The 19,487-nt window shown below is 33.4% G+C and overlaps 1 protein-coding gene and 1 long non-coding RNA gene across 2 annotated transcripts; one reads left to right on the top strand and one right to left on the bottom strand.

Moving 5' to 3' along the window:
* Nucleotides 1-6,603: 6,603 nt before the first annotated feature.
* On the bottom strand, nucleotides 6,604-7,687 carry LOC128126573 (uncharacterized). The gene is made up of 2 exons (XR_008224536.1): nucleotides 7,479-7,687; nucleotides 6,604-7,197 (listed from the first exon to the last, which is right to left on the bottom strand). It is a non-coding gene; the product is annotated as an uncharacterized LOC128126573 (long non-coding RNA).
* Nucleotides 7,688-13,851: 6,164 nt separating this feature from the next.
* On the top strand, nucleotides 13,852-15,427 carry LOC122194801 (uncharacterized). The gene is made up of 3 exons (XM_042896032.1): nucleotides 13,852-14,441; nucleotides 14,547-14,754; nucleotides 15,146-15,427. The coding sequence occupies exons 1-3, from the start codon at nucleotides 13,852-13,854 to the stop codon at nucleotides 15,425-15,427; spliced, it is 1,080 nt and encodes a 359-aa protein (XP_042751966.1).
* The last annotated feature ends 4,060 nt before the right edge of the window (nucleotides 15,428-19,487 follow it).

Raw genomic sequence — 19,487 nt, 5'->3', positions numbered from 1 at the left:
AAATGTATGCATTCCAAAGTTCGTGCGTTTTCCAAGAAAATCCCTTATTTTCTTATAAAAGTATGAAATGCATATGAATGTTCGCGTTGTGAATTGTAAATAGTTGTACCAGGAAAATCCCTTATTTTCCTATTAGTTGATTGTTTTGGATACATGAAAATCCCTTATTTTCCTAAAGTAACAGGCAGTCTCTAATGTCCAAGACTGAAAATCGCAAGCAACTGACATGCGTAAAAGGTTGAGACATAGTTTTATATAATAAAGCTATAAGAAGATCGCACTCGTTAGATGAAGAATAGTTTTAATATCTACCCATTCATAAAAGCAGAATACCATAATAATTGTCTATCCGGTGAGTTTTATAACCAGACTAAACATAATATGCTTGTGGCGACGGTCTTCAGGCGTCGAAATGTTTATGACAAACTGTCACCCAAAGGACTGTAGCTAACAGTCAGGGCGCGGGATCATGACTTCCCGTATAGATCTTTACACATTTGACACGCTCTCCTAACGGGAGACTCTAGTTATAATAGACAGGACTTTAGGTAGTACCTTTTTAACAAAAAGGTAGCATTTAAAGATGTAATCGTATCACGGATTCTCAACTAAGTCTGTATTAAAATAATAGTTTCGTATGCAATGTTTATCCTCTTTCACAATGTTTGAAAAAGCATAAATCATAAGTTCTTTGAATGCATAAAATGGTTTAACAAGGATGGCTACCCTGGATACTATGCATTTTGTATAAATCTAATGCATGCAAAGTATGACAAGAGTTTTCACGTTTTCACCCGGGATTAACCGGGTGTTTACTTGTATTCTCCCCCGAAATGTATTAAAAGTACATTATAAAGTATTTGAAGGTGTATAAAAAGGGGTATGAACTCACTTGATTGAAGTGGTTGTTTTGAAGTAGTCGAGAGAAGAATCGAGCAGAACTTCGACTAGAGAGAGTTGAAATCTCAGGATTCTCAGGGATCTCGGGAGTGTAGAACTTCCTTCGGGACTCGAGTATGAAAAACCAGGGCTTCGGGAAGGCTTCTCGAGGTAATCACGCAGAGTAACGACACTCAGATGGAAAGAGATGAGCACCAAACCTGACAGCCTTAAGCTTCTATTTATAGGGGCTGATTTGGGGTCTCACGTCGTGAGTTTTGGATTTCTCACGTCGTGAAGTCAGCATGATCCTCTTCGACAAATTGACGTGGCTGACACTCTGGAACCCATCAATCATGAGCTCACGTCGTGAGGCTGAGTCAGCCTCGAGTTTTGTGTCCCGAACTTGTAAAATCCGTAACTTTCGCGTACGAGCTCCGATTTTGACATTCTTTATATGCACGCGTAGGTGTGAAAAGGCTCTACAACTCTCGTTTAGACTCCATCAACTAATTATGATTTATTTTTATTATATTATTTTTAACAGGCCGGGCCTGGAAAAGTCCGTTTAAATTCCATAACTCCTTCATCTGGTGTCCATTTTTGTCATACTTTTTATTGTTGTACTCCTATTGTCAGGGTCTTCAACTTTCGTTTAGGTTGTGTCGGCTAAAGACCGCTCGATCTCTATTTCGAGTTTTTAGCTGTCTACTGCTAGGTCAGAAACTTCGAAAAATCATAACTTCCTCAAACGAAGTCAGATTTGGGGCGTTCTTTTTATGTATGTTTGCGGTTTCAAGATATCTACGACTTTCATTTAGATACCTAAGGCTAAAAAGTATTTTATTGAAATTTCTCGTTTTATGCTTAACAACGCTTTACCGGTAGTGTTACGAATCTTTGATTGGTCATAACTCCTTCGTTATGACTCGGATTTTAGTGTTGTTTATATTTTTGGAAACCTTATCACGATATCTACCACATAGTGTATCCAAACAGGGCTTTTTGAGCATTTCATTTTCGATGATATTCTTATTAATTTACAAAGAGGTTATAAGACTCGACTTTTAGTCATTACATTAACCTGAAATAACGTGTTGTTACAGACCAAATTTGAGAGTTTAGCAAATGGTTTTAACTGTTTAAGTGCTTAATGAAGTGGTTTGGGAGTCTGAGGTGTACGCTGGGCGTACGAGCTGAGTACGCTCCGCGTACTCAACAAATGGAAACATGGGCTTGCCGTTCATAGATTTTGGGCCATGCTATGGACTTTTACGATTGGGCCTTGATGGGCCATTAGACTTCTAAATTAGGCTTTGGGCTAACATGTTGGGCTTCCTTGGATTTAGTTCCATGATGGGTTTTAGGCCCAATTTGGAAGATTGAGCCATATTGGGCTTTAGGTTGCAATTTAGGATTTAGGCCTTTTGAGTAGTTAAGTTGGGCCTTGGTATTGGGCCAAGTAAGAAAAAAGGATAGAATGGTCTTTTACCCTGGTTATGGCTAAGTAGCTTAGAGTCTTGGTTATGGGCCAAGATCTAATTATTAATTGGATATTATCTTGTTGATGATAGTGCGGGGTTTTCTAGATCAACAGACCAAGATTCATTTGAGTGTTTCAACAGGTAGAGGTGAGTTTCTTCATTGTGTTTAGCGGGTCGAAGACACCAATGCCGACCCATCGTATATTATGTATAGGATGCTAGATGTCTGCGTGACTCTTGCATATGTTATGTGTTTATATGTTACCGAGCAGGGCCCGATGCTAGGTGGGGCTCAATGACCATTCTATATGTTATATATCTTTGTGATTATTGCATGTGTTATGTGTTTATCTGTTTATATGCTTATATGTATATTGGGCGGGCCCGATGGCTGACAGATCTATATACCGAGCGGGGCCCGATGCTGGGCGGGGCTCATTATATGTTTATTATGTATGGTATGTGATATTTTGGGGAACTCACTAAGCTTTGTGCTTACGGTTTTTAGTTTATGTTTTCAGGTACTTCTGGTTCGAAGGGGAAGAGCCCAAGATGATTGCAATGCACACACCATCTCGTTCCACATTTTATGTTACTCTGATCTTTTGTGATGTCGTTGATATACTTGTTCCACCATGATTTTTATGATGACGTTTTAGATAATAATTTTATTAATTTAAAAACGAAAATTTTTAGTCTTGATTTTTGAGACGTTACATTTATATTATTTTATTAATCTATGCTAGCAGGTTGGGTGGGACTTTAGACTCTTCAGATGACTTTATTGTTTCTTCAGCTTGGGTGTTTTTAGATATCAATTTGTTATTAGGAGGTGACACGGCCACGAGATGTAACACTTGGGTCTTGATTAAGTTGAATGCATTGTTTTCGAGGGTTAGGACTGGATTCCCACTAAGGATAGTGGGAGTGGGCTCGGCTACCCACTTGGTAACATCGACGGACGGCGAACACCGGCCGATGAATCGACATGTCGAGCTCGGCTCGACAACTCGGTGGGATATTGCCGATGAGAGAGAGAGAGAGAGAGAGAGAGAGAGAGTATGGTTTGGGGAAAAAAGACACAAAAAGGAGTATGCACATGGCAAGGATTAATTTTTCTCTTGAAGTTGTAGTTAATCACATATATAAAAATGGAAGAAACTCTTCGTGTCGTATGCGCCAAATACTAGGAGAAGACAACAAGTTTTTTCAGATTTAACATAAAAGGTCCCTAGGGTTTGGTCTAGTAACAAAAAATACCCCGCCCTAAATTCTCTCAACATAAATAGTTTTTGAAATTACAAAGTCAACCCTTGACTTATAAATCTTAATTATAACTAGGAAAGAGCCCATGCGTTGCATGGGTTAGAAATAATTTAATGTTTTCTAAAAATAAAATTAACTAAAAAAGCGAAGTTTCAAAGTTTTCAAAAACATGTAATAGCGAAGACTAACTCTAAAAATGTATAGTAAGGCTCACTATTCATTGACCAAGGAATGAACAAATTTGTAATAACGCGAAAAAAAAGTATTGAAATAGAACAATGTTACAAAAGCTAGGGACCAATTTGACAAATGGATATACTTTTGGGTGGAGACTACACAATTGGATACTTTTGGGTGGAGATTGCATGGGTAAATATTGAAGGGACCAAAATTATGAAACCCTCCATTCTATGCTGTCAAAAACCTAAAGTTCTAAATATTACTGTTGTTACATGCCATGCGCTTTAATATATATATATATATATATATATATATATATATATATATATATATATATATATATATATATATATATATATATATATAATTCTAGTTAAATGAAATTTTAGTTTAAAAGAAAATAGTATGTTTGAAATGTTTATTTTTTACATTAATTATTAAAAAAATTGGCATGGTAAATGTGGCAACTCACGCCATGTAAATGACAAAAATTAGAGAGTGACAATCCTAGATGATGTCTACGTAGACTATGACAAACTTGGCACCACTCCCTCAACATAAAGAGAGACTTTCGACTAGATTGGTGGAGGTGGAGTTAATTCTTTGTCATTCCTACATGAATCATGTTGAGACTGTGAGACATGTTTTTTCAACGTGTCATTTACTTTGTATTTGGAGACAGGTAGATGTTTGGTAGGGTTCCGTGTTCTAAAGGTTTGTTTGATGGCGTCTCGTATTACATTGGTTGATAAGGTGAAGGATACACCTTCAACGTAAGGCGATTGATATGGTCGTGATTACTAATTTATGAATGCTTTGGAAGTTTCGAATTTGCCTTCTTTTTTTGGAAGGGTTTGCCTAAGAATCCACTATTTTTAGTGATATAATTAGCAATGCATTTTTTTTGGATTTTGAATAAATGTATGAAAAACTAGACTGAATCCGGTTTCGTGTTTACAAGACCCAACTATTCGTAGTAACTTTTTGTAATGCCCTCTCTAACGTCGGCTATAAAATTCATGTTGTTCCAAAAACAAATGCTATACAAATCACGTTTTTACGTCGAAATAAGATACATTTGCGAGAAATTTTCTTAAAACTTATTTGTCACCGTTAACAAACAAGAAAATATGATCAAACAAACCAAATTGCATGTTATTGGAGAAATAAGAAACGTCAATCATAATCTATAAATATGTCATCTCCATCGTCTCAAGATGGACATGAATTCAGAATTTTGTATTAAAAATTAATAATGGATTGTCGAACAATAAGACAAACCGAAATGAAGATAAGCAAAAAAATTCAAAAATAATATTGACACTAATTAATTGATTAGAGAACAATTTCTTAATCTAATTATAATTATCGATTACGAGGCAGTTTAGACATAAGCATGTTATATGCTTTACGATACAACACGACAAATGTTGTTATAACATTTTGCATTGCTTCCAACATACAAAGATCTTGATTTCCGGATGTATTTGTCACTTGTACCAATATTTATTATTATTTTCATTTGTACTTTAAACTATATGGTACTATTATATGATGTTCGAGTGTTTTCTTAGTATAATCGAGAAGCACCTGTACTAAAATCCCTGATAGACATCCAGACGAAACAACGTAGGAAACATCAAACATGTTATATATAATCCATTTCTTTGCATCATACATATTGTTTATTATTAAAACTCAAGATTGGAATACTATAAGCACGCCAACAGAGATATATAGAAGTTATTTAATTGGAAAATACTTGTTTAAGACATGAAAAACAAAGTTTTAGTTATTTATTAAAGGGTGTTGGCGATGATCTATGGTTGGTTGTCTTTTTGTATTCATAGGTCATTTGGCACTAAGAGCTAAGTTGTACCAAAATATTCATGTTATGTTTAGATCATTTGAACATGCAAAAAGTAAAACTTTATGTAAAAATCACTAAATTTTTTGATTTATTTATTTTCATATTTCAATATACAAATTCATGACTCGAGTTATTAATGCTGTTTCATTGAAGTAATATGAAATAATAGGCGACTTTTTAGTTGATTTGGTTAAATTTTATATCAGAAAACAGAGGTTCATATTTTCATGGTATTAGTTGGATATCAACTTTAATAGACAAGTAATTAAACCTACATATAATATTAAAAATTGTATGTTTGATCATGGTCGTTGTCTCAATAAAAAATAAACAAACTAACCTACGTAAATAAGGTAAGTCAGGTCGAATCCAAAAGGAGTTCGTGGTTAAATTTTGTGTTAAAATAATCAAAGGAAAAAGTATCACTTGTAATTGTCACAAAAAAAATATTAAACAAAAAGCTTGGAGCTTTATTAATGAAAAAGAAACCTTCAATAAAAAAATGGTACTCCTGGTTTGGTTGTCGAACATTTCAGAGTCACACACTTCCTTTCTTAAAATCCTAAAGCAATTACTTAGATGTAATTGAGGTTTATTATCTTGTAACATATAATTTTGGGTACACGATATGTTCATTTAACTAGTTGTCTTACTTCGTATGTCTTATTGGATTATGAACAATTAGTGAATTTGAATTAATGTGGATTCAACCAAATGTCTTTGTTTCTAAGCTACTTGAACATGGAACAATATGTGAATTGGCAATTTACTATATTAGTTATAACATCAAACAAATTCATACAACCCAATTTCAATTATTATTACTGAAAATCATAACATTAACCACAAAACAACAATCAAAATTGATCAGAACCAAGTAATAATCAACCGTGTTCATCTACAAGTCCTAAACATCCCTGAAAGTAACCCTAATGGTTTAGCCTTCCATTGAGTTCATAAAACCAATAACTTGAATGAAAATTATAAAATGACTAATAAAGTCCATAAACAAACTTGCAATCATAAAGCAACTGTAACCTAATGATTATCAAACATTGAAACAATAAAACCTTGAGGAAGAAGTGATAAAATTTGAAACTTAATGGAATTGATGATGATCTACCGATTGAATGATCCTTGCTTGATGATGATTTCGTTGAAATCTCGCATTGAATCCGGATTGGAGTGGTTACAAACGTGTTTGGAGAAGGTTTGAATTTGTTTTCAAGCCTCTAAAATGCAGGAAAATCATAGGGGGATAAGAAGCTTTTTGATTAGGGTTGAGTCTCCTTTAAATATGTGTTAAAATACTAATCTTTCGGACACTTTACACCATGGTGTTGAAGATGGTGTCTTAGATGTTGACTCCAACGCTGCTTTAATGCTAACTCCAATGCTATCCAACTTTAGATTGTTGTTCTGGAGTTTTAGTGTACCACTCCAATGCTAGTCAAATTTCAGCTTTAATTTTTCCTTTTTATTTGCAAGTTCCACCCGATTTTAAGCACGTATGATTACCTGCACATAGTATTTACCAATTCATCAAAGTAGTGTCATTTTTGGGCAATCACACATCAATTTAATATATTTAAAACCATTTAATACATTCACAAAATAGACCAATCAATGTCGATTAGTTATTAATAATAAATCTATTTACTATTATTATTAATTAATTAATTAATTACCGATTTTCGTCCAAAAAATCAGATTGAACCTACGTGATCATATATGTTTATAGAATGAGACTATCTCGTTGTCGGACATATTAAAAGACAACTAATAAATTTAAAGCTCACCTAAATTTTTGTTGAACTTGACTGTATTGAAGAAGTTTGTCCTTAAACATTTTACGTCGCTTTAAGGTTGCAAGCTTCAACGTAAAATCCCATGATTTGATGCAAAATATCTTTCGTTCCAACAACTATGGAAGAAGTGATAAACGCAAAGTTGATTACTCAGAAATCGAAAGAAATTTGTGTTTTGCAAAGGGAAAGTGGAGAGGGGAATGAATGATGTGTTTTTTTTTGGTATGGAATAAAGAAAACTGAGAGGTCCCTATTTGAAATGAATACGAAAAACCAAATCCCCAAAAAGTAGATTTGATAACAATGTTTGGCCTCTAATCGGCTTCCACGTGACGGTTCGAATGCAACTTCAATGATGTTGTTATCTCATATCTCCCCCGATTCAAAATTGGTGTTTAGCTATTGTTTCCTAAGGCTTTAGAAATATTCTATATGCTTATCCACAAAGTCAATGTCGGTTAACGTGTTGATTGGGTTAGTCCAATCGACTCGAACCGAACTTGTCAAAAATATTAGATCCTAAGCTCGCAATGCTCTTATTGAGCGTGCGTGTGTGGGTTTGGCTCATCTCTTGTATTCCCCAAAGCCTTTGAAGGATCAACAATGAGAAACAATTATACACACACTTTAAGTTCCTCCCCTACCAATGTTGAACAATGGAAAATTTTCAACATGCATTATTTTTCTCTTTTGGTAAAGGAGGGCAACAAATCCATTAACTTTTTATTAATAAAAAAAATAATAAATACAATAACATGTTATGGACTCTCCACCTATGGAAAAGAAAAAGGCCCCTGGGATAGACCCTAGGGACCAAAACAACCTAACTAACTAAAGACAAACTAAAAGGGGGGAAAACACGCTCTAAACCCCAATACAAAGTATAACCAACGATACAGACAAAAAAATCTTCAGATCCTCAGTTTGAGTTTGAAATTATCCTGAGGTTCATCTAAATCTCTCAAACTAGGAATCTGATACCAAATTGTAACACCTCAAATTTTAAACCAATTTTTTCATTTTTAATTCACCAAAACAAATTTTTAGAAACGAAGTCACCAAAAACATAAGTGTCTAAAACAAGCATCATCACAAAATATCAAAGTATCTCAAACTGTCCTAGTAAAAAATCTCTCATTGAGCGTGTAAAATCAAACCTTTGCCTTCTCGCGGTCCTCAAATGTAGGGGTGAGCAAAACCGAACTCGAAAACCCAAAAGCCGACAAAAACGAAACCAAGAAACTGAAACCGAACCCAAACTCTCAGGTTTGGGTTTAAATTTTTATAACCGAAAAATGGGTTTTGAGTTCGGTTTTAATACCTCAAACCATCCAACCCGTTGGGTTTGAAATCGACCCAACCCATTGGATTTGAAACCGACCCAACCCGATATTATTACATGTTTTTCAATGATATGCTATAATTTGACTTTCAATGTCAAAGGTAGTATACGTCAAATGCAAAAGGAGGTGGATTTTGGTACTAAATTACACCTAATATATGGTTGTGGTATTGTTTTATTGAAACCGATATTATTACCTGGTTGTTTGCTACTTGTTTTTGTTTCTAAAAACTTGTTAAACTTGGTTGTTGTAAAATTTTAGCAACATACTTTTGATGTTGTGTTGGTGCTGAAATGCTTTTTTTTTTAGTTTCTTTAATCTAGGTTGCTAAATTTATTTCATTTTTAACTTATAAAGATTTTCTGATAAACAAGTTACAACCCAAAACCCATCAACCCATGGGTTGAAGCCGAAAACCGATGAAACCGACCCAAGAACCCAAAAACCGAAACCGACCAAAAACCGAAGCCGACGTGTTCTAAAACCCATAAATTGAAATACATGGGTTGGGTTCGGTTTTACCCCAAAACCGACCCAACCCGGTCCATGCTCACCCCTACTCAGACGGACAGGTTTTCTTGTTCATATGTCAAGGGCTGGTAAGGTTTTGCGCGTTGTATCGAATTAAACCACATGCTCCACCGCACCTAAAACACACAAATCAACCACTGTAAGCACGAAGCTTAGTGAGTTCCCCAAGATACCATATACAACACAACATAAATAAACAACTATGGGTTATCAACAACCCTAAGGACTATCAACAGCACCAGTGGGCAATAACATGCCTTATGGGTTATCCGCAACCCTGGAGACTATTTGTTGTCTCAATCACACATTAATAACATAATACAAAATAACACTAGACCCAGTTGGTCCTAACGAATACGACTATTCTACCACACAGGTAAGAATAAGTGAGGAGACTCATCTGATACTGATGACAGATAAATCTCACACCCGAACTGCCGAAACTAGACTCCACCTTTTTACACAATAATTAACCCTAATTAATAATTAAGGTCCATAACTCAACTCGTGAGTCCAAAACCCATAACTATGTCCATTAATCACAAAGAGACATTTTACCCTTCCCATGGTCCAAAACCCTAAATCTTGACCAAATGTCAAAAGTCAATAAAAGTCAACTGCCCAGTACGTACAACTCACTCAACGACCAATCGGGGAAGCGACCAATCGGGCACGAGAAAGGCTACGTGGGACGTAGCCAAGAGTATGTCTGGCGTACTATGCCTAATCTAACTTCATCAACTTTTATGTCTTAATCCGTTAAGACACCTATCCCCATTTCAGATCTGACCATCCTAGGGTGTCTTAACCCATAAAGTCATTGACTTTAAGTCTTTGCATGGCTAGAAAAGGACCCAATGCAACACACTTTAACTTCCATCACACTCTAAGTCACTTTACTCATGCATGGGCCAAGGGAAATGATAAGGTAACCATTTTTACGAACCTATAAGACCTAAAATGCATGAAAGGACATCTAATATTCTCTGGAGTACTCGAAACTCATAAAGGTCCAAACTTTGGTACAAAAAGCTCATAAAACTCATCCATGGAGATCAAAAAGGAAACTCATCAAGGTATAAACTTTATACTTGAAAAAGATGCACACAGGAGTAATTTCTGGATCTACAAGCTTAATAAGTGATTTTGGTGTATATTGTTGAAAAAGGAGGCTAGAGAAGAAACACCTCTTTCTTCTCTAGCCTCCTTTTTCAACAATATGCACCAGATCACTTAATAAGCTCCTAAACTCTCACAAACAAACTTAGATTTGAGATTAGGGTTTTTGAGGGAATGGTGGCTGATAAGGAATGTCTAAGGGGCCGGATTTGGACTCACTTTCATCCCTAAAAAAGAGTATAAAATAATGATGAGAACAAAAAGCTTAAAGCCGTGGGCCCTTATATGTAAAGATATTTTTGTCTCTATTTTATGTTTATTGGAAAATCGAAATATATGAGTATATTAATAATTAATAAGTTAATAACAAATCGAAACCGTTACAATGGGTAGAACAAAACAGTTTTAAATGGTTGGCAAAAAAAATTGTGTTTTAATTCGGTCAAAAATCCATGAGAGTTATAAGAAAAATGGCTCAAAAAGTGAATAGCGGGCTAGATCAAATCCATGGGCTAAGTTCCTCATCTATGGCTGGACTTGATCAAATCCTACAGCCCATCAAGTTGATCCTCCCTACTGCCTAGTATACAAGTTTTCGTTAATTTTAGAATATATACTTTTTTGTCTCTAGATTTCATCAATTTAGAATAATGAGTTTTTGTTTCTATTATACAAGTTTTTCGTTAATTTTAAATTTACCAAAATGGTCGCTGTTTACCAACTTTTTGGTTACCGTCTGACATTTTCAAAATTACGGATTTGATTTGACATTTTTCAAAATGACTAATATACCCCTTTGATTTATATTCTATATTTCTATACTTTTGATATTCAACAAATTTTAAAATAAGAAATAACTCCACGAGACTTCATCTCTACTGCTCCCACACATGACACTAAGATAATCATCCACTGATACGGGATGGACATAATATTTTATACTAAGTGTAACACTGGAAAAAATAATAGTGGCATATAGTAGAAAAAAGATTTTCAAATAGTTTTGGTGTGTACATAGAAGTCAGGTGTTAACGATGTCACTGAGAAAAATAGAAGGGCTAATTCTTAATTGTGGAAAAAAACAAACCTAGAAATTAGCCCAAAAATTTTGGTTTTATTTCCGATATCAAAATTCAAGATTGGCACCGTATCCTTCCTAATAAATAAATAACTTTTTATCATATGCCCTCTTCTCCTTCGTTTAGACACATCACATTTTCTGGAATTTTTGAGTTTTCTATTTTCCACTTTTCATTTTATTGTATTTTTCATTTTATTAAATTAAAATTTCACATTTAATATGTATGGTAATATATATGTAAAATATTTATTAGAAATTGTTTATATATGTAATGTATTCAATACATTAAAGCCTCATTAATTTTAATAATTCAAAATTTTTCTTATTTTTCTTATAAATTTAAACTTTTAAATTGCTAAAATTTCATATTTTTTTTTTAAATAAACTCATATAATACATGAGTCTCGCTAAAATTTATAAGTAAATAAACCAACCTCATCAAACCTACTTCTTTCGATGGCTGAAATATACGATCCATAAATACCTTTAAACATTACAAAAACAAACAAAATCAACAAATTTAAGAAGCCACGGCTAGGCCGTGCTACCTCTAAAATTTCGTCTACTAATGTAATTTTTTCTGCATTATTTTATATTACCACGTTATCCCTAAAAAAAAAAATTGGACTACGCTTAAGAAAAGATTGAGTTATTCCTGACTAATATATTGACACAAAAAGATTTGTTGGTGAATATAAGTAAAACCTAATTTTTGATGTTATTTTATTTATAACATTGTTTTTGAAGTTGAGAATAGAGTTAGATCGAAGCATTTTCATTAAAAATGTTTTTAACAATATAAATGATCTTGATTTGGAGATGCCATAACCCCTAACTTGCTTACTTGCTTATATCAATCTGAAAGTTATTAACATAAGGAAATGTTTGGAACGCGTCTAGAACGTAATTATATAAATTATATTTCATTCAATATAAAGAAAATGAAATAATAATAAAAAATCAATTAGATGTGGATAGAGATGCTCATGCTATCCTTTGTGAAGAGTCTTGTGTGTGAAAAGATTTCCACTTAGTAGTCACATGTAGATACAAGTTGTTAAATGTGTAGCTTAACAATAGCACATATTGCTTCATAAGTTGTACATTTATAAGCCTACAAATCCCTAGAAAGATCTATGTAGGACATAGCAAGTGATGACACATCATGAGAAAACACCTCTAACAAACCCTCCTCATTCCCCACTCAATCCCTAAAGCTCGCGCCTTCCATTTTCTGGTTTTACAACTTGTATGTTTTCTTTTGAAGAAAAAATATACTCTTTTTTATCTAAAAAAGAAGCTACGAAAATACAATGGCATACATATTGAAATATTTTGAATTCAGTCGGGCAAAATGTTCTTAGGAAAAAATTGACCCAAGATGAGAAAAGTAACAAAACGTGTAAAAAATCAAACAGTTTTAGTGAATTGTGTTTCGTATATAAAGAGGAAACTACATAAATAGTCTTTGTGTGTTGCTAAATTCCTAATTTCAATCCAATTTTTACAAACTTGATAGATGGTATCTATGTGATTTCCACTTCTTGTTGTTTTGGTACTAGTATATGTGAAAACAAAAAGTGAATTATAGTTTTGATCCTTCTGCTTTGCACCATTTTACAGGTTTAGTCATACATTTGAAAAATTGATGCTAATGGTCTTCAATCTTCAAATGGATCTCAAAATCCATTAGGGAGGAGGGAGTCATTCCCTCCTAACCCACTGTCGCATCAGTTTTTCCTTCTTTCTTTTAATCTTTTCCAACTCACAACACGCGAAGATCATATCTTTCTCAACCCACTCAATTAAAAAAATGCAAAATAACTAAGGTACAAGTCTTAAAACACATGGTACAAGAGAAAATGAGAGAGAAAAAATATAGAAAGAGGATAAAGTGGGTTAGTATTTCCCTTGGTTGGATAGATGGTGCAAAAGATGAGCAAACTTGACCGGTTTCTGATTTCTGATTCTCTCCTTGAAAATTTTCTAGATTCTTAAGTTGTGATTTTGGAAAAATTTATTCCAGACCATAGACCTATTCTCTTGTTTCAAAAGAAAGTTGATTATGGTCTTATTACTTTTCGGTTTTTTAATTCTTGGTTACTTATGGATGATTTTCGTGAGCTAGAGGTCAAGACCTGGACTCAAGATGGTATTTTTGATTCTAATGGCATGGTTGCTTTTAAAAAAGAAGCTATGAAATTTGAAGAAGGTCATTAGAATTTGGAATGCTTCCAATCGTGTTAGACTTCATGTTGATAAGGAATTCCATTCTAATCAGTTGGCTGCCATGGATAGTCTCATTGATCGTGGAATTGCTACGAAAGAGCAAGTGGGAAGTAGAAATGATTCGGTTAATAAATTGGCTGAAATTAATAACCGCGAGGCTATTGATGTGTCACAGAAGGCTAAGGTTAAATGGACGGTAGAAGGTGATGAAAATTCTAAGTTTTTTCATGGTATTCTTGAAAAGAAGCGAAGACAGATGGTTAGTATAGGTGTTATGCGAGATGGGAGTTGGATTGTTGACCTGGGTCTTGTTAACGTCGAGTTTTTTGATCATTTTTGGAAACGTTTCGCTCTTGTTTCTGGCTCATGGTTTTGGTGTGGGGTTGATATGCTAAATTGGCTTTCTTCTATTCAGTCTTCAAATCTGGAGACTCCTTTCTCGTGTGATGAAATCAAAAGGGTTGTGTGGGATCGTGGTAGTGATCAGGCTCCTCGTCCTAATGGTTTTAATTTCAATTTTATAAAAGCCATTTGGGATATTGTGGAAGATGATGTCGTTTGCTCTATGGAGGATTTTGCGATCTCTTCATGCTTTCCTAAAGGGTGTAATTCTTCTTTTTTAGCTTTGATACTGAAAATTGCTAATGCTATGTTTGTTTCTGATTATAGGCCTATTAGCTTAATCGAATGCTAATACAAAATTATTGGTAAACTGTTAGCTAATTGGTGAAGTAAAGTTATTGGTGGGTGTGTTAGTGGTGAACAATACGCGTTTATTAAAGGCAGAAATATTTTGGATGGTCCTCTCATTCTTAATGAAATTATGGAGTGGTATTATAAGAGTAATCGATCCTTGCCTATTTTTAAAGTAGATTTTGAAAATGCCTATAATTCTCTTAGATGGGACTATTTGGATCTTATTTTGGCAGATTTTGGGTTTGGGTGTAAATGGAGAAAATGGATTGTATGCTGCCTTATGAATGCTCGGACTTCTATCTTAATTAACGACTCTTCTACTGATGAATTCAAAATTTGTAGGGGTCTTCGTCAAGGTGATCATTTTTCACATTTTCTGTTTATCTTGGCTATGGAGGGTTTGCATGTTGTTATTCGTAGAGCCTTACATATAGGTATATTCAGAGGTACCCCTATTTATTCTCGTGGCCTTACTGTCTCTTATTTGATGTATGCTAATGATGTCATCTTCATAGGAGAAGGGTCGCTTAGAAATGATAATAGTTTGATTTGTCTTTTGAGATATTTTTTTTATATCTTTTGGTCTTAAAATAAATGTCCAAAAGAGTAAGATTCTTGGTATTGGGGTCTCTGATTTGGACGTGACTTTGATGGTGCAGGTTCTTAGTTACGAGGTCTCTTCTTTGCCTTTTTCGTATCTTGGTGTTCCTGTAGGTTGCAATATGTCTCATATTTCTAACTGGAAAGGTGTTATTGACAAATTCAAGCAGAAGCTCTCTAGTTGCAAAGCTAATTGCCTTTCTGTTGGTGCTAGATTAACTATGATTAAGATAGTTCTTGGAAATTTACCTACTTATTACATGTCTCTTTATAAAATTTCGAGGACTGTTGAGGGACTTTTGGAATCAATGAGGAATAGTTTTTTTATTGTGGTGATTTGAATGATAAAAAATGACTTGGGTGGCATGGGATAAGTGTATGGCTAGTAAAGAGCTTGGAGGCTTGGGTATTGGGAGTATTTTTGCTTTAAATAGATCTCTTCTATTCAAATGGATTTGGAGGTTCTATTTGTATCCTGCCTGTTTATGGGCAAAGGTCATCTCCAATATTTATGGTGTTGATGGTTTTATAGGGAGAAGGGGGATGCCTAGATTTGCGTTGAGTCCTTAGATTGCAATTCTTAATTCTACTAAAAATCTCAAAGAGAAAGGAATTGGTTTGCTCTCTTTGGCATTCGAAAGGTGGGTGATGGTGCTAATACTTTGTTTTGGGATGACGTCTGGTGCGGATCTCGAAGTCTTAAAGTGCAATTTCCTCGGATTTACATGTTAGATGATAAGATGTGTAAAGTCTCTGATCGATTGCGTCCTTTGGAATGGTTCTCGGTTTTTAGAAGGCCTCCGAGAGGAGGTGTGGAGACCCTCCGATTTGCAGGTTTACGGGAGTTTATTAATCTAGTTAGATTTTATTCTGATCTGGATACATGGACTTGATCCATTGATGCTTCTACGGGATTTTATGTCGCTTCTGCTAGGTCTTTTATTGATTCCAAATTATTGGAGGTTGGTATCGGCTCTATTTGATGGAATCGGCTTCTCCCTTCCAAGGTGAATGTGCTTTTTTGGAGGATAAATTTGAATAAAATCCCTACTAGAGTCAATTTGGATATGAGAGGTATTGATATTGGCTCTGTTAGGTGTCCTATATGTGATCTTGATGTGGAGACAATCAATCATATCTTCTTTTCTTGTGGCATGGCGGTGGATTTGTGGAACTTTTTGCAACTTGGTGGGAATTGGACATTCCAATCTTTAGCTCTTTTCGGTTTGGGTTGCTTGGATTGATCAAGTGCGTCTTGCCGACAATGTTAAAAGATGGTTGGATGATGCTTGCTTGACCATGTTTTGGTTTATTTGGTCTTTTTGCACTATGTTGCTTTTTAGCAACCACATACCTATTAAGTCTTTAATTTGGGATTCTATTCGGTCTCAATGGTTCTTTTGGATTAGAGCTAGAAATCCTAAATTTTGTCTTAATTGATTAGAGCGGGTGAAATGTGCTTTTTTCAAACTCTTTATATGTAATTCCTACCTTTTGCTAGCTTTTTTTTTTTTTTTTGTTAATGTCGCGTTCTAAAAAAATCTTGGAAAATACCATGAATATTAGTTAGATTTTTTTTTCTCTTTTTGTAAAAGATTAGTTGATTACTCCATACTAAAGAATGGAATGATTTTTATTAATTTTTTTAGCTGGAGATTAAAGCTAAATATTAAGGTTCCATAAATTGTAAACTTGTTTCTGCATGTTATAAGATTGTATGCACATATTAAGTTAAGGAAAATCACATTGCTATAGTGCCCACAACCCAATATTTATTTCAAATTACGCTCCAATAATAATATTTCTATGTAGGGCATGTATGCTACGTCTTCTAGTTTTATTTATGAACGAAATGGCATTATTATGTTATCAAATTATTACATGTAATATTAACTTTAATGATGGGTATTCTATGATGAAAATAGTTGACTTTCTAATATCCATCACTCGTCCTAGTCTAGTTATAATTTTTTAAATTACATATGTCGACAATCATAACATTTTAAATTCTTAAAATATATAAGAATTAGTTTATCCAACTTATAGAGAGTTCTGTTTATGTTTATCTATCTAAGTTTAATTAGGAGTGAATACGATACTATATCATTTTTTTTTCTCGTTCACTTTACCTTGCCAACTATATTTAGTATATAAATTTAATTACAAGCATCGTCGTATATATAGTATTAACTTATTTGGATACCAACATGTTTACTTGGTATCATTGTTGCGGAACTCACTATTTGGTACTCATTCGGTTGCCTAGAGAGTAACAAATATTCGGTCTAGGCGATGAGTACTCGGATATGATATTTTATAAAGAATTTAATTTTGTAAAAATTATATATATATATATATATATATATATATATATATATATATATATATATATATATATATATATATATATATATATACCAAAAATTAAAAGTTTATTAATATTTATAACAAAGTAGGTGGGATATCAATAAAAAAGATATAAATGTTAAATTAGTTCAAAACAATTAAGATTTTAATCATAAAAATCTTGAAGATGATAATGAGAGATAAAAGCATATACAATTCGTTTATCCGGTATTTTACTTTAGTGTAAGGGTTAGTATATTAGATAAAATCTAAAATACACATATTAATCCTGAAATTTTTTATTTTTTCTCTCTTTTAAGTCAATTTTGACAATTTGATCGAGTTTGTTCGAGTGGATCCGAGTTTGACCGAATTCCAAGTTATTTGGCCGAGTTGGCTTAACTCGCCTCAATAAAAGGTCAAGTCCAAGTATCCGCCCTAGTTAGCTGAGTTTTACAAGAGTGGTTGCTTCGAATCGATAATGTTATATACCGAGAACACAAAATAATATGAAGTTGAAAACAAAGTATATATATCATGGTTATAAAAAAACGCTCGACGTTAGCTAGTCTGTGTGCTAGGGTTAAGGGATTAATCGACTAGACAGAGATTAATCGAGGACCATTAATTTCTAATTCATTGACTTTTTAAAAATTAAATATGACTAATATCATAACAAAGTTCGTAAATACCACTAATATCATAATAAAATAGGTTAATATGATTAATACAATACTATTCAGTCCTCATATGGTTTCTATTGAGGTAGAATTTCTTCAAAGTGTTACAATTTCGTAATTTTCTATGACTTCACTCATTTTGCTAGCAGTGATTAATCGGTCGGTATCATCTAAGGATTAATCACCGATTAATCGGGATCTAGTCGGGATTTTTACAACACTGATATATATATATATATATATATATATATATATATATATATATATATATATATATATATATATATATATATATATATATAACGTGACTAACATAAATCAAGATTTATGATTTCAAACAATGATATGAGTTGGATGTCATGCTTAGATTATGTATTTATATTCTAATTTAGGATCCATTTGGCAATCGTTGACTCATGGTGAGATTATGAAGTTGGTTGGGGATCATTTACCTTGTTGATTATGGAACTATGTTCTAAGCTTGAATTCCTACATTTAACTTATCCTCATGTCTAGTATTGATATTTATCATCCTTGATGATTCGTATAAAAATCTATTCATCGTGTGTTATAAATGGTGTTTTAATGGTTGTAAAGTTCTTAAGAAGTGATAGAATTTGATGATTAGTTATGTTTCAAGTTTTGGTTTTTAATAAGATCATTCTTTTATGAAAATGGTTTCGAAATAAGTATTGGTATATGTGAAATCAAATTAATATGTCTTTTGAAGGAATCATTCCACTTTTTGATTCTTGATCCTCTTGGATCTTTAAAATGAGTTTTATAGATATCTAGGCATTTTAAAGTTATTCCAAGGATATGAACCAATTGGTGATCATTTCTTATGTTCTTTTGAAGTATTATAATCTATGTGATGTCCTTGGAGTCATTTGAATTGTTTTGGAGTTTTATTGAAAGTAGGATGCTTAAATGAGAAAAAAATTCAATATGCAATTTGTTCTATAGATACGACATGTCCTTGAGTTGTTCCATTTTCCTCGGATGTAATTCATTGTGTTTCAAGTTTGACTTTTTTCCTTTGGTCTCCTATGACATCCTAAATTAAACTTAGATTATTTTTGGAGTATTTTTGAGCTTAGAATAAGGAGTTGACCCATTGAAGTGTATTTTAGTCATTAGAAACCTTGTAGTGATATTAGGTGAATTATTGGGAGGTTTGGAGCTAGAATTAGCATAACTCAAGTTAGAAGATCTTTGTTGTTACAAGCTTAGGACTTACGCTGACTACTTTTACCATGGAACACTGTCCCCACTATATGATTATTTTATATGTGTTTCCCATTATTTAAAGTAAAAGTACATATATAATTGCGATTTCGTCTATATGTATCCCTTAAGTGTTTTCCTGTACTTG

The sequence above is a fragment of the Lactuca sativa genome, chromosome 6 (genome assembly GCF_002870075.4).
Source record: "Lactuca sativa cultivar Salinas chromosome 6, Lsat_Salinas_v11, whole genome shotgun sequence".
Lineage (NCBI taxonomy): Eukaryota > Viridiplantae > Streptophyta > Magnoliopsida > Asterales > Asteraceae > Lactuca > Lactuca sativa.
This window is presented reverse-complemented; position numbering and strand designations above follow the sequence as displayed.

What these genes read in the sequence shown, in the direction of transcription:
- LOC122194801 (XM_042896032.1), top strand. Translation starts at nt 13,852, where the DNA reads ATGGATAGTCTCATTGATCGTGGAATTGCTACGAAAGAGCAAGTGGGA. An exon ending in CTGAAAATTGCTAATGCTAT is followed by an intron (nt 14,442 to 14,546) that starts GTTTGTTTCTGA and finishes TGGGTGTGTTAG; the next exon opens with TGGTGAACAATACGCGTTTA. An exon ending in GTAAATGGAGAAAATGGATT is followed by an intron (nt 14,755 to 15,145) that starts GTATGCTGCCTT and finishes TTGATGGTGCAG; the next exon opens with GTTCTTAGTTACGAGGTCTC.